Genomic DNA, 14,449 nt, shown 5'->3' on the forward strand with positions numbered 1-14,449 from the left:
TCCTAATGTACGAATTATCACAAGGCATACACTCATGGCCCCTTCCACCCCAACCACAATAACAGCTAATTCCCCCCCCCCCCTCCATTTCTGTACCCCATTCCTTACGCTCAGATTCTTGGAGGATAATCTGAATTAAACCTTAACTGCATTTAAATAATTGAATCAGCGCCCACTTTCGCAGGGTTTCCTTTCCTGCCCCAGCCCATCCCCACCCATTCGTTTGATCATCACACCTAGTTTAACGGATTCATGACGCGACGCAGGTCACGCGGTCGACGAACGTGCTTGTTCATTTTATTCTTTGTATCTCCAGAGGGGTTTTGTAGTCGAACTAGAGAGGTTAGACTTATGAACCATTAACCCGATCACTATGAAGGCGCTTTCCCGAATTGAATATTTGTTCAATGGTAGGAGGACTGATGAAATACGTCATTGTAGTGAAAAATTTAATAATGGATCATGATATAGGAAGGTAAAGACGTTCAGTTCTAATCCTTAACCCATTCTGTCACTGGGTGTCATTTTTATTTTATTTTTGATACCGTATCTTTGTCTCCAGAGAATTTGACTCGGCTAAGGAAGTCTCTTGCATTGTGTTAGTGAAGGCTTTTAGCTAACCTGCTTGGAAAGTCTCTATCATAAGTAGATTAAAGGTGTTAAGGTAACAAGTAGGAAACGAAAAATACCCCATCGCAGACAAGTGATTTACCCTTCACACACACTTCATGGCCTTTGTATTTATTTCCCGTATACAGAGAGAGAGAGAGAGAGAATTTCAGGCATTCTTCAGGTCATTCACTATTGGGTTGGAAGTATGGATGATTATACCTGTCCCTGTTCTCCCAAACACACACACACACACACACACACACACACACACACACACACACACACACACACACACACACACACACACACACACACAGTGAAAACCGTATTTCCGTGACTAGCTTTGAGCTGTGGCATACAATGAACAAAACCTGAGCATGCAGCAGTTCACACCTAACCACGATATACGGTACTGTACGTTGAACCTAACTTTGGCATCTGTTAAACCTAAACTTGACATACTTTAGACTTTACTTTTCACCTCTTTGTAGATTTGGTAAAAGGTATTGTGTTATTTCTGTGATGATTTAAGCATTTATTTTATTTCAGATTTATCGAAGAATAGATTTAGTGAGGTGCCCGCTGAGGTGACGACATACACCTCACTGGAGCATCTCAGCCTCTACCAGAATGTCATCAAGTCACTCCCAGACTCTCTGTCTGCACTCCATTCCCTCACACACCTCATCCTCAGGTTTGTTAATCTCTTCAGTATATTTTTATAATCAGTATACTGTATTTTTATACAGGATCACCATGCTGAGAGATGGAATGGGGCACAGAGATTTGAGAGTAAATGTGGATTAAACAAAAGTGATGGTCTCACTTGATGTAATGCTGCTTACTTTTTCCTATACCATTATCTTTCTTTTTCTGTGTCTGCCTTCCTGTCCTTATATTTCAACCATTTTTCCTGTCGCTTTTTATTAGCCTTCCTTCCTTTTCAGATATTTTACATTGAGTGACAAGCCTAATGGTTTCCTTGTAAACCAGGAAACCATTGACAACGCTGGGTGGTAACCTAATAACCATCCCATACATGTTACCAACTTGTGGGTTGGCGGAGGGTTAGTGTTCTTCCCCGTGAAACAACTACAGTAACTTAGAGAGAAATGGCCACCCACTCTGAGATTATGTCGTCTGGCCATAGATAAACAGATATTTTTGTATCAAGCAAATACTTCTCTCCATTATAACATTTTTCATTCTCTCTCTCTCTCTCTCTCTCTCTCTCTCTCATAGAATTTTCCTCTTGCGTGATGGGAAGAGAGATATACTGGAGCATTGTAATGTCGGGGTCTGAAGCTGTGAGACCAGATGATGAAAGCTGCTGAGTGGGTGTGGGAGAATGTCATTAGGGGGAGCGTGAATATTGATGATGTGCATCTTGATTTCACACTGGGTAGGGGTACAGTCAGTGCTGTCTTACAGTCACGTGGTTACAGAGGAGGTCTTTTGCGAAAGTAGGGCGAGCTATACTTGGATTTTGTGGATTTTGTGAAAGCTTTTGATATGGTACCCAGAGAAGTCAAGTAGTGGGCAGCAAGAAAATTGGGACTGGGAGAGTGGCTGGTGCAACATGTGTTGTGATGTAATTGTGTAATGGTTCAGGAATTTGTGTGAGTGGATAGTGTGGAGAGCAGTGAGGTTACAGAGTGTTGATATTTGCCAGTTTTGCAATTTGTAGAGATAGTCTTTGAAAGTGGACATGATATTTTGGAATAGTCTACAGCCTTGACATATAATGAGGGCACTCTGTATACTGTGCTCAGTCGCATTTCATGATTTACGCTGCTGTTAAGTGTCATACCGGTACAATACATTATGTTATTATCTCACTACAGCCGAAACCAGTTGAGTGTAGTGCCTGGTTGCGTCTGTTCCCTCGCTGGTTTGCGTGTCCTAGATGTATCCGGAAATCGGCTGGTGAGCCTCCCGGAGGAGCTGGGGCATCTCCACTCACTGATGGACCTAGATGCATCATACAATCAGTTGGCCCACCTTCCTCCAGCTTTAATGGAATTGGATGCTCTTAGGAGACTCAACTTAAGGAGAAATTTGTTACAGACGCTTCCATCTGGTGAGTTTATATTATACTGTTGAACTATGGTAGTACAGCACATTGACTAGGAGTTCTCATCCAAAGATGTTTTACTGAAAGCAATTTTCTAATTAAGTTGCAGGTGAATGACCACCTTGTTGATACAGGAGCGTCTATAGAGTGGTTCCGTCTGTGTCTCCCTCACTAATTTCCAGACTTGCGGTACTTCACTCTTGCAATCTTTACTGGCTTTGACAGAGCCACACCACATCATTCCACCTTGTCACATCACACCACCCAAACTCACCTTCCAAACCACACAGTACAAAGGGCTCTGAAGCCACAGCATCAAGTATTTTTTTTACCTGTTTCACTGAAAGGCGCTAATGATGTATTACAGTGCTGTTAAGATCGTCCCCTCTCCCCCCTCCCCCCCCAAAAAAAAAAAAAAAAAAGTCAAAGGAATGCTTTGAGTTACTTGCATACTGCAAAGACTTAAGTGAGGACTGCCTGTATCAACATACTGAAAGTTATTTTGTTAAGTAGGATGGAATATGAATGTGCACTTTTTACCCTCCAGCTGATGAAGTCAGGGGGTATTGTTATCACTGGGATCAATAACATTTGGTGGTGTAGAGAGTTCTTTTGTGGGCCAGAATTCAGGAAGTACAGTAATAACCCTTTTATCAGGACGTCCATTATCCTTATGATCCATAACCTGGACATTGTGATCTGGCTGTATTAAACTATTATGCTTACATTTTTCCATTTTATCCGGATAAAGTGCTTGCATGTGGGTGGAAATTATGGCCGCACAAACATTTTCACCAGCCCAGGTGAACCATCTAGAAGAGCACAGTATGGGAATAGAAATTGCAGTTTGGTTTTAGAAAGGGAAAATCATGTGTTACTAATCTATTAAGCTACTATGTTAGAGCTACAGAAACATTACAGAAAAGAGAAGGATGGGTGGACGGTATCTATTTAGATCTCAAGAAAGCATTTGACAGAGTACAGCACCAAAGACTTTCATGGAAACTGTACCATCGAGGAGGTATCCAAGGCAATCTGTACTGTTGGATGCAGGATTTTCTCAGAAAAAGGGAAATGAGAACAGAACTAAGGGGAAATTACTCATCACTGAGGAAAGTGACTAGCAGAGTTCCACAGGGGTGAGTGCTGCCACCAATTATGTTTTTAGTAAGTGGATGTATGTGGAATAACTGAAACAAAATGGAGAGGAGGTGAGAGAATGGGAGTATGGATGGCGTATATGTGCAGGAGTAGGTGAGAATGAGAGGGCAAAGGAAGGAGTATATATAGTTGTGAGTAAAAGATGGAAGAAGAGCATAAGACAGTATGGATCAGTTGGGTCAAGGATTGTGTGGGTAAAGTTCTATCTATCTATCTATCTATAGCCCGACGCCCTAATCCCGCAAAGGGTGGCCGCAGACAAAACGCCTCCAAGTCACTCTGTCACCCACCATTTGACTCCCCTCCCCCCAACTCACCCCCCCCTCCCTCATATACCTCTCAACTCCATCCCTCCACCTCATCCTCGGTCTACCCCTCCCTCTCCCTCCCTCCACCTCACCTACATACACCCTCTTAGTCAGTCTCTCATCCTCCATTCTCTCCACATGGGTAAAGTTGAAAGTTGGAATACAAATGTGGGCGATTGTGTGTGTGTATGCGCCAACGCAAGATCGTGCTAGAAGAGTGAGAGAAGAGTTCTGGACAAATGTAGAAGTGTGCATGGAAAAGTTTGGAAGAAATGAGAGAGTGTTTTTGATCAGTGATATGAATGGTAAAGTTGGGAATGTGAAGGTGGATGGAATAGTTGGTGAGTGGGGTGTGCCAGCTGAGATAGATGAGAATGGGAGTGCATTAGTGGACATTTATGCTGGGAGGGGGTTGGTGATAGCCAATACCCTCTTCAGGCATAAAATGATCCACAGGTATACATGGCGAGTGATGAGAAGGGTGGGTGGTGAACTGAATGAAAGGAAGGCAATGATTGATTATGTGTGTGTGGATGAAAGGATGCGAAGATGTGTAATGGATGCAAGAGCTTATAGAGGTTGGGGGAGTGGACTTTCTGACCACTACTTGGTGGTGGCCAGAATTAGGATTCAAGTAAGATGGAAGTAATGCAAGTATAAGTGGCTGGGGAATGGCTGGGAGAAGGAGGGAGGTGAGAAGACAGGAAGAAATCAGTAGGATAGAAGTTGTGGAAGCAATGAAGAAAGTTAAATCAGGGAAAGCCCCAGGAATTGATGGAGTGTGTGGTGAAATGTTGAAGCATGAGGGAGAGATAGTAGTAGAATGGATGTGGAAGATGTGCAGATTGGCCTGGGAGGAAGGTAGAGTCCCGGAGGATTGGAAGTCAGGTATAATTATTCCCTTGTACAAAGGAAAAGGGGAAAAAGAAGTGTGTGGTAATCATAGGGGCATTTGTCTTCTTAGTATAATAGGAGAAGTGTATGGTAGGATACTTATTGACAGAGTTAGAGAAAGAACAGAGAAATTAGTTGGAGAAGAACAGGGAGGCTTTAGGAAGGGAAGAGGTCGTGTAGATCAGATATTCATTCTAAGATCTTTAGTGGAAAAGTTTCTAGAGAGGGGAAAGAAGTTATATGCGGCTTTCATGGATTTGGAGAAAGCATATGACAGGGTGGATAGACAAGGATTGTGGAAAGTGTTAAGAATATATGGAGTAGATGGAAAGTTGTTGAATGCTGTGAAGAGTATGTACGATGATGCGAAGGCTGCAGTGCATGTGGATGGTGAACTAAGTGAATTTTTCTCTTTGAAGGTTGGGTTGAAACAGGGATGTGTCATGTCTCCATGGTTATTCAATCTGTACATGGATGGGGTAATAAAAGAGGTACAAGGTAGGGTAGTGGATGTTGGAGTGGCCATGGTGAGAGAGGATAGTGTTTGGAAACTCCCTGTACTGTTGTTTGCAGATGATACTGTGTTGTTGAGTGAAGACGAAGGGGAGCTGCAAGGTTTGGTGGATGAGTTTGAGTGAGTGTGTAAGAAATGGAATCTAAAGGTGAATGTAAGGAAGAGTAAAGTGATGGTCTTTGAGAGAGGTGAAGTCAGTGAATGTTCAGCGAGGTTGGATGGTGAGGAATTGGAAAATGTGAGTACGTTTAAGTACTTGGGTAGTGTGATGAGTAAGGATGGAGGTTTGGAGGGTGAAGTGCTTGAAAGGGTACAGCAGGGAAGAAAGGTTGCTGGTTCCTTGAAAGCAGTGATAAGAAACAGGGAAGTGAGCATGGAAGTGAAAAAGTTACTACATGACAGTATTGTGATACCAACTCTAACGTACGGAAGTGAAGCTTGGACGTTGTTGGAAGGACACGAGTCAAGAGTGAGAGCAGTGGAAATGAGTTATTTAAGAGGAGCCTGTGGAGTCATATGGAGAGACAGGCTGACAAATGAGGATATAAAGGAGCGTTGTGGTGTTGATGTGGATGTGATAGGAAGCGTTATGAGGAACACACTGAGGTGGTTTGGCCATATGGAGAGGATGGAGGGTGAAGGACTGACAAAGTGTGTGTGAGTGAGGTGGAGGGAGAAAGAGGGAGGGGGAGGCCGAGGATGAGATGGAGGGTTGGGGTGGAGAGGTATATGAGAGAGGGGGGTGTGAGTTGGGAGCAGGGGAGTGAAATGGCGGGGGACAGGGCGACTTGGATGCGATTTGTTTGTGGCCACCCCAAACGGGATTGAGGCATCTGGCAATAGATAGATAGATAGATAGTAAGATGGAGGAATAGAAGAAGGGAAAGATGAGAGGAAGGAGTAGTTGCAAGGAGAGTGGAAAGGTTACAAGAGGATGAGAAAAAGGCAGAGTATAAGAGAGAAGTGGAGGAACGATTGGGCAAATATAAATTGGAGCAGATGGGAGACGTGGAAGGTGTGTGTAGGATATTTACAGAAGAAATATGTGCAGCATGTGATGTGGTGTGTGGAAGGAAGAGAAGACTGAGGGGGGTGCAAGGAACAGCGTGGTGGACTGAAGAGGTGAGACAGGCTGTGGCACAAAAGAAGAAAGCATACAATGAATGGATGAGAAATAGGGGCGTGGAAGAAGTTGAGAGGCGGAAGAGAGAGTTATACGTAGAAAGAAAGAGAGAGGTGAAAAGATTAGTAAGAGAGAGAGTAAGAAGAGAGTGGATGAGGAATTTGGAAGGAATTTGAGTGTAAAGTGGAGGGACTGTAAGAAAATGTTCTGAAAAGAAGTGAAAAGAGCAAGACAGGGTGGAAGTGAAGTTAGCAGGGGAGTGAAAGATAAAAATGGTAGATTACTAGTGGAGAAGGGAGAAAAAGTGAGCAGATGGAGAAAACACTTTAAGGAATTGTTGAACATAGAGGATGGAAGTAATGTGAATATAAGTGGCTGGGGAATGGCTGGGAGAAGGAGGGAGGTGAGAAGACAGGAAGAAATCAGTAGGATAGAAGTTGTGGAAGCAATGAAGAAAGTTAAGTCGGGGAAAGCCCCAGGAATTGATGGAGTGTGTGGTGAAATGCTGAAGCATGGGGGAGAGATAGTAGTAGAATGGATGTGGAAGATGTGCAGATTGGCCTGGGAGGAAGGTAGAGTCCCGGAGGATTGGAAGTCAGGTATAATTATTCCCTTGTACAAAGGAAAAGGGGAAAAAGAAGTGTGTGGTAATCATAGGGGCATTTGTCTTCTTAGTATAATAGGAAAAGTGTATGGTAGGATACTTATTGACAGAGTTAGAAAAAGAACAGAGAAATTAGTTGGAGAAGAACAGGGAGGCTTTAGGAAGGGAAGAGGTTGTGTAAATCAGATATTCATTCTTAGATCTTTAGTGGAAAAGCTTCTAGATAAGGGAAAGAAGTTATATGCGGCTTTCATGGATTTGAAGAAAGCATATGACAGGGTGGATAGACAAGGATTGTGGAAAGTGTTAAGAATATATGGAGTAGATGGGAAGTTGTTGAATGCTGTGAATAGTATGTACGATGGTGCGAAGGCTGCAGTGCATGTGGATGGTGAACTAAGTGAATTTTTCTCTTTGAAAGTTGGGTTGAAACAGGGATGTGTCATGTCTCCATGGTTGTTCAATCTGTACATGGATGGGGTAATAAAAGAGGTACAAGGTAGGGTAGTGGATGTTGGAGTGGCCATGGTGAGAGAGGATAGTGTTTGGAAACTCCCTGTACTGTTGTTTGCAGATGATACTGTGTTGTTGAGTGAAGACGAAGGGGAGCTGCAAGGCTTGGTGGATGAGTTTGGGAGAGTATGTAAGAAATGGAATCTAAAAGTGAATGTAGGGAAGAGTAAAGTGATGGTCTTTGAAAGAGGTGAAGTCAGTGAATGTACAGCGAGGTTGGATGGTGAGGAATTGGAAAATGTGAGTACGTTTAAGTACTTGGGTAGTGTGATGAGTAAGGATGGAGGTTTGGAGGGTGAAGTGCTTGAAAGGGTACAGCAGGGAAGAAAGGTTGCTGGTTCTTTGAAAGCAGTGATAAGAAACAGGGAAGTGAGCATGGAAGTGAAAAAGTTACTACATGACAGTATTGTGATACCAACTCTAACGTATGGAAGTGAAGCTTGGACATTGTTGGAAGGACACAAATCAAGAGTGAGAGCAGTGGAAATGAGTTATTTAAGAGGAGCCTGTGGAGTCACATGGAGAGACAGGCTGACGAATGAGGATATAAAGGTGCGTTGTGGTGTGGATGTGGATGTGATAGGAAGCGTTATGAGGAACACACTGAGGTGGTTTGGCCATGTGGAGAGGATGGAGGGTGAAAGACTGATGAAGAGAGTGTATGTGAGTGAGGCGGAGGGGAGAAGAGGGAGGGGGAGGCCGAGGATGAGATGGAGGGTTGGGGTGGAGAGGTATATGAGAGAGAGGGGTGTGAGTTGGGAGCAGGACAGTGAAATGGCGGGGGACAGGGCGACTTGGAGGTGATTTGTTTGTGGCCACCCCAAATGGGATTGAGGCATCTGGCAATAGATAGATAGATAGATAGTATATATAAATGACATAGTAACATTGGAAATGGAAGCCATCTAAATATGTTTGCTGATGATGCAAAAATACAAAGGAAAATTAGTAACAGATTCTTGCAAAGAGTTACAAGAAGAATAAACTTCATGAATGGAGCAGTGAATGGCAAATGGAATTTAATGTGGACAAGTGTCATGTAATTAAGTTTTGGTAAAAGTGAAAAAAGACTAGATTTTTTTTTTTTTTTTAATGCAAGGAAGAAGGAACCAAAGGCCAGGAGCCCACAAACTGTTCCTTCCAAGAAAAAACAAAAACAGTACAAAAGAGAGCCAAATTCAAGATCCGTTCATTTTGAGATGCATGGACACACTGCATTTGAAAGACTGGAGCTCATAGGAAGTAGGAAATACAGACAGAGGGAGACAGTTCCAGAGTTGATCTCTTGCATAAATGAAGGACTGGGAGTAACAGTTAACTCTTGCATTAGCGAGTTTGACAGAAAAGGGATGAGAGTTTGTTGCTAGACGGGTGCTATGCGCCCGTCGTGGAGGTGGAGGGATGCAAGCAGACAGGTCAGAGGAGCAGTGACCATTAAAATAGCCTTAGAAAAGAGATAAAGATGCAACAGAGTTTGGTATTATAAGTTAGGAAGTTCTACCCTACACGTAACAGAAAGGGAGAAGGACCTGGGAGTGATTATCAGTAACAGACTATCTCTGGCTGACCACATCAGTGAGAAGGTACGTAACATGTATACATTGCTTGCTAATATGAGAATAGCATTCACATATATAAATGAAGACAGGATGAGAAAGATAATAACATCATTCATCAGACTAACCCTGGAATATGCATCAATAGTCTGGAATCCTCATCTCAAAAAACACATAGATAAGACTGAAAAAGTTCAAAGGGCAGCTGTGAGGTGGGTACCAAGCTTAAGGGATCTATGGTATGAAGAAAGACTAGAAAAATTGAATCTACTAACACTACAGGAGAGAAGGAAAAGAGGAGACATGATTATGCTATATAAATGCATCTCAGGGAAAGAGAAAATAGACATAAATGAATATAACTTATGGGGATGCATGAGCAAGAGGACACTGAAAAAAAAAAACACATAAAAATAGAGTCTATAATGACATAAGGAAATTCAGTTTCCCAAATAGGGCAATTGATCAGTGGAATGCATTGCTGAATAAAACAGTGTGTGCCAAAACTATTCATAAATTTAACGATATGTATGATAAAAATGGCTAAGACATGGGACAGTATGGTCTTGACTCATTCCTGTAAAGATGCAATTAGTTAAGAACACACGCGCACACGCACACACACACACACACACACACACACACACACAACCATAGCCTGTCATTCATTTACTGCCTGTCACCACCAAAAATACAGACATTACTGGCCATTTGTGTACCCATGATCACAAATATTTACTGTTCTCACTTCCTTCCTGATTTCCTCTCTCTCACTTTCCATTTAGTTTCCATATCTCAGTTGTTGTGCTTATAGTATAATTGTGTTATCTTGATGCAGTGTGGATCGCCAATATTATTAGATGTTAGTTTGTTATTCATCCATCATTTCAGCACCCACTCCTTTGTTCTTTGCAGATTTAACAGATATAAAAAACAGGAGACAGTGAATGTAAGGTGGCAAACGTTATGTTTGTGGGTAATTCAGTACAATGCTGTGGGATGATCTGGAAGGGAAATTAAATGTCTGGTAATGAGTTTCGAATTTTGTGCAAAAGACATTGTATAAGTATGAATAAATATTCATGTATTGTAAGCAGGAGTGTGAACAAGTACAGTAACATTTGGGGTATAGTGAATAAGAGGGTATGTTGTGTGCAGAAAATACTTGTGGCTCAAAGAGCATTGACAAGAAAGTGTTATATGCAAGAGTATTATTATGATCATCATCATCATCCTGACCTGCCCCCCCCCCCTTCTTTTCTTTTTTTTTCTTTTTTTTTTTTTTTAAGAATGGACCTCCCCCCCTAAAAATGATGTTGGGTAGGATCCAAAAACATGGAAAGCAGAAGTACAAAATGGGAGAATTATTAACAGCATACACAGAGAAATGATTAGGATAGTTATTCCTACATACAGTAAACCCTCAATGTACAGAACCCTCATTTAATGAATTTTGGTTTTAATGACCACCTTGAGCTGACCAGACGTTATGTACATTTAACGAATTTTCATTCATTAAAAGGATGGACGTGCGGGACCAGCACGGCGTCCCCCCCCCCCACCTCTCATTGCATCCCATAGAACGCTGCATCAATTTCTGGGTGACCAGCATCGTGAGAAGAGCCATAAATAGAGTATTTATTGAGAGAAAGAGCCATTTAGACCCAGTTATATGTGATACTGTATGACTGTACAGCCGAACAATGCTCTGTATTTGATGATCTTTATTCAGTATAAGCCACAGCACCTGGAAAATTACCGAATGGCATGGTGTTTGACTTCAACGTCAAGGGTCTGGTACATACCATTTAGTTCGTTGTATCGAGGGTGTAATGTAATTCAGACCTCCAAAATCCTGGCTGCAGCCCACAAGCCTAACCATTTGTAAGAGAGAGAGAGAGAGATGGATTGATTACTTGATCAGGACTTGCACTAGGATTGAAGGAAATAATGTTGGTTCTCAACAGGTCAGAAAAATTTTCAGTCCCATTTCCCAGAACAGAGTCACAGGGTGTCTGGTGGATTTTATTCTCGTTTATTTATTTTATTTTTTTATATTATGGTAAGTATGCAACAAAAATCAGAACTAATACAAAAAACAGGGATCTTTTGAAAAAGAAAGAAAGAAAAAGGGATTAAGAAAGAAAGAAAAAGGGATTTTTGGGACTTGAAAAGTTGGCATTCAGAATTAAAGGGCTTTTGCAAGTTTGCAGGTTTTCAAGAAGTGGTGGGTGGGGATGCCCATCATCCACTCACTCAGTGGAGTGATGCCTTCAGATGACTCAACAATGAGTAACAAGGCAAATGGCATCCTGTAACCCAGGAAACCATTTACTATGCTGGGTGGTAACCATATAGCCAAATGATGCATGATGGTCTGTTGAGCTAAGGCTCTCCAGCTGGTTGGATCTTGTAACGGTTTTCATCTGAGGAGTGGTTGAGGTTTGTTGCTCATATAACGCCTTTGAGGAGTGAGTGAGTGTGGTCACTTTACCTTAAGTGCCCTGGATAGGTAACCATGTTTTTTTTTTACTATATTTGGTAACCTTGGGTATGACATACCCCAACAAAAATAATAATAATAATAATAGTAATTTTCTTTGCTTTATTGGAAAATGCTTCAACATACACACAATTCAAGGTATTTCCATTCAATGTGGCAAAAAAAAGTGGTGTAAGTGAAAAAAAAAAATTTTACAAATTTTTGAAAAAAAAAAGTGCGCTAATTTATACATATCAATTTTAACCTTAACCCTAGGAAAACTGAAAACTAAAACGTAGACTTCTTGGGTTATCCACAGTAGACAGATGTTGGGACCTTCTGTAAACAAATGGAGAAACACAGGAAATGAAAAAATGTAAAAAAAGCAAGAGGTCAAAAATAACAAATAAATAATTATGTAATTTTTGGTCATTTTCAGGGGACACTTCTCACAAATTTTTTTTTTATATAACTCCAGGATACTGTTTCGATCTGTATGCATAAATATACATGTAATAACATACTAGAATACATGTAATACCATACAGGTAGAATGAATGATAATCCTTGACAGAACTTACTGTACTTGGATCTGAATGCAGTCACTGCAGATGGGTGTGGTGTACTCACCACACACCAGGCGTTGGCAGTGTATACACTGCTGCCAAGTCTTGTGGTCCTTCTTCCTGGGGCAGAAAACACATCTCTTCATTGTTTTGGCACTCTGAGCTGGCTGCTGATGTGGAATGTTGATGTTGTACACATCCCTTATTGTCATCTGTGTGCTCCTCTGTAAGCCTTGAAATTACATCTGCTTCTCTGCCCATGGGAAGATCAGGTCTTCTGCCAGTTTCATCATGAATGTATGGTGCTCCATCTCTGGTTCACCTCTGTCCTTCTCCATTCTCTTGTAGATGATCCATGTATTGATAGTTGCTGCATTTACCATGCCATAGAACATACATAATGGCCATCGTCTTGTCTTTCGGCTGCACGAGTAATGAGTGCACATCTGACCGAATGCGTCGACAGCGCCTTTAGTCCTATTGTAGCATTCAGCTATCTCAGGCTTCCCATTGGCTTGGATAATAGGCTGGTCGTGCATTGTTGACGAGTTGTACAGTACAAATTGTCATTCTTTTTGTCTGGATGGTAAGACAACATGGTCAGTGCTCTGTCATACAGGAAAGCAGTGCAACCTTTTGGGATGACCTTTTTATCAGTCATCACTGCTGGTGTATGTGGCTCGTTGAGCCTCAGTGTCCCTATGTATGTCAGGCCATAATTTTGAAGAAGGTCATTCACAAGTGGCAGAGATGTAAACCAGTTGTCTCCTGTTATGTTTTTGTTCATATGTTTGTAAGGCTCCACTAATTGCACTGTGACAAAATGGCCTAAGGACATACCCTGAGGTGGTTTTGTTTGTTTTCCTAGGTAAGGGATGGCCCCTAGCATGTATTTAGTTTCCATATCACAAATCATGATTATCTGTATGCCATATTTGCCCGGTTTATTGGCAATAAACATTCTAAAAGGACATGGTCCTCGAAAGCCAAGCAGTTGTTCATCAATTGTAATATCTGCTCCTGGTGTGTAGCCACTTCTGCACTGGGCAATAAATAAGTCCCACACCTTTCTGATAGGGGCCAATTTGTCATTCTCTTTTCTCTGCTCCCTTGTATTGTGGTCATCAAATCTAAGACAGTGCAGCAGAAAGCAGAAACTCCGTTCTGACATTGCAGCACGGTACAGGGCAGGGCCGTACTTGCTGCTAAACATTTCCTTATTGGTAACATCATTATCACCTTTGGCCCCTGAGAAAATCAAAATACCAATGAGTGCTGATAACTCGTTGAACGTTGCTTTTCTACTGTTGCCTTCTTGGTTTTATATTTTTGGGCTTTTGTGGCAGTGTAGGTGTTTGTGTGTGTGAGAATTTCATTTAGGTCAAGTGGGAAGAAGTGCTCGTAGCAATGTGTGGGGCTGGGGTCAGAAGACAGCTGTGTAGGTGCTGCATAGTTGAAAGCTGGCAACAGATTTCGCCTGGGTGTTCTTGAGCTACTTCTAACTACTGGCTTCGTCGACCACCAATGTCCATTTTTGCCTGTAAGGGTCTTTGAGGTGAATCTCACAAGTAATTCACGTCCTGTGGTGGAGGATGACTGGCCTGCAACAGAAGCAGTGGCACCAGGATCACCTGGTGCAGGAGCAGATGTGGAGGCAACCTGATCACCTGTGGCACGAGCAGATGTGGAGGCAACCTGATCACCTGTGGCACGAGCAGATGTGGAGGCAACCTGATCACCTGTGGCACGAGCAGATGTGGAGGCAACCTGATCACCTGTGGCACAAGCAGATGTGGAGGCAACCTGATCACCTGTGGCACGAGCAGATGTGGAGGCAACCTGATCACCTGTAGCACGGGCAGATGCGGTGGCACTTGGGCATAATGTGCGTAGGTGTTTCCTTCACGGTGGCGGAGAGTTGTCGCTGACATCACTATCACTGTCAACTGAACTGTTCTGACTGCTATTTATAGAATCTACTTCCACATCATCATCATCAAGATCGTCAACACTACTGTCACTCATAATTTCATTGTCACTGT

General features: G+C 42.3%; 1 protein-coding gene across 1 annotated transcript in view; it reads left to right on the forward strand.

Annotated features, from left to right (window-relative positions):
* Nucleotides 1–14,449, forward strand: part of Lrch (Leucine-rich-repeats and calponin homology domain protein) — a 323,711-nt gene that overhangs the window by 194,575 nt on the left and 114,687 nt on the right. The window contains exons 2-3 of the mRNA XM_080266719.1: nucleotides 1,162–1,306; nucleotides 2,457–2,692. Coding sequence (XP_080122845.1) covers nucleotides 1,162–1,306; nucleotides 2,457–2,692 — 381 coding nt within the window. The remainder of the gene's footprint in view (nucleotides 1–1,161; nucleotides 1,307–2,456; nucleotides 2,693–14,449) is intronic.

This window comes from Coenobita brevimanus, chromosome 21, assembly GCF_032717465.1.
Source record: "Coenobita brevimanus isolate Jiangsu-jjx chromosome 21, ASM3271746v2, whole genome shotgun sequence".
NCBI lineage: Eukaryota > Metazoa > Arthropoda > Malacostraca > Decapoda > Coenobitidae > Coenobita > Coenobita brevimanus.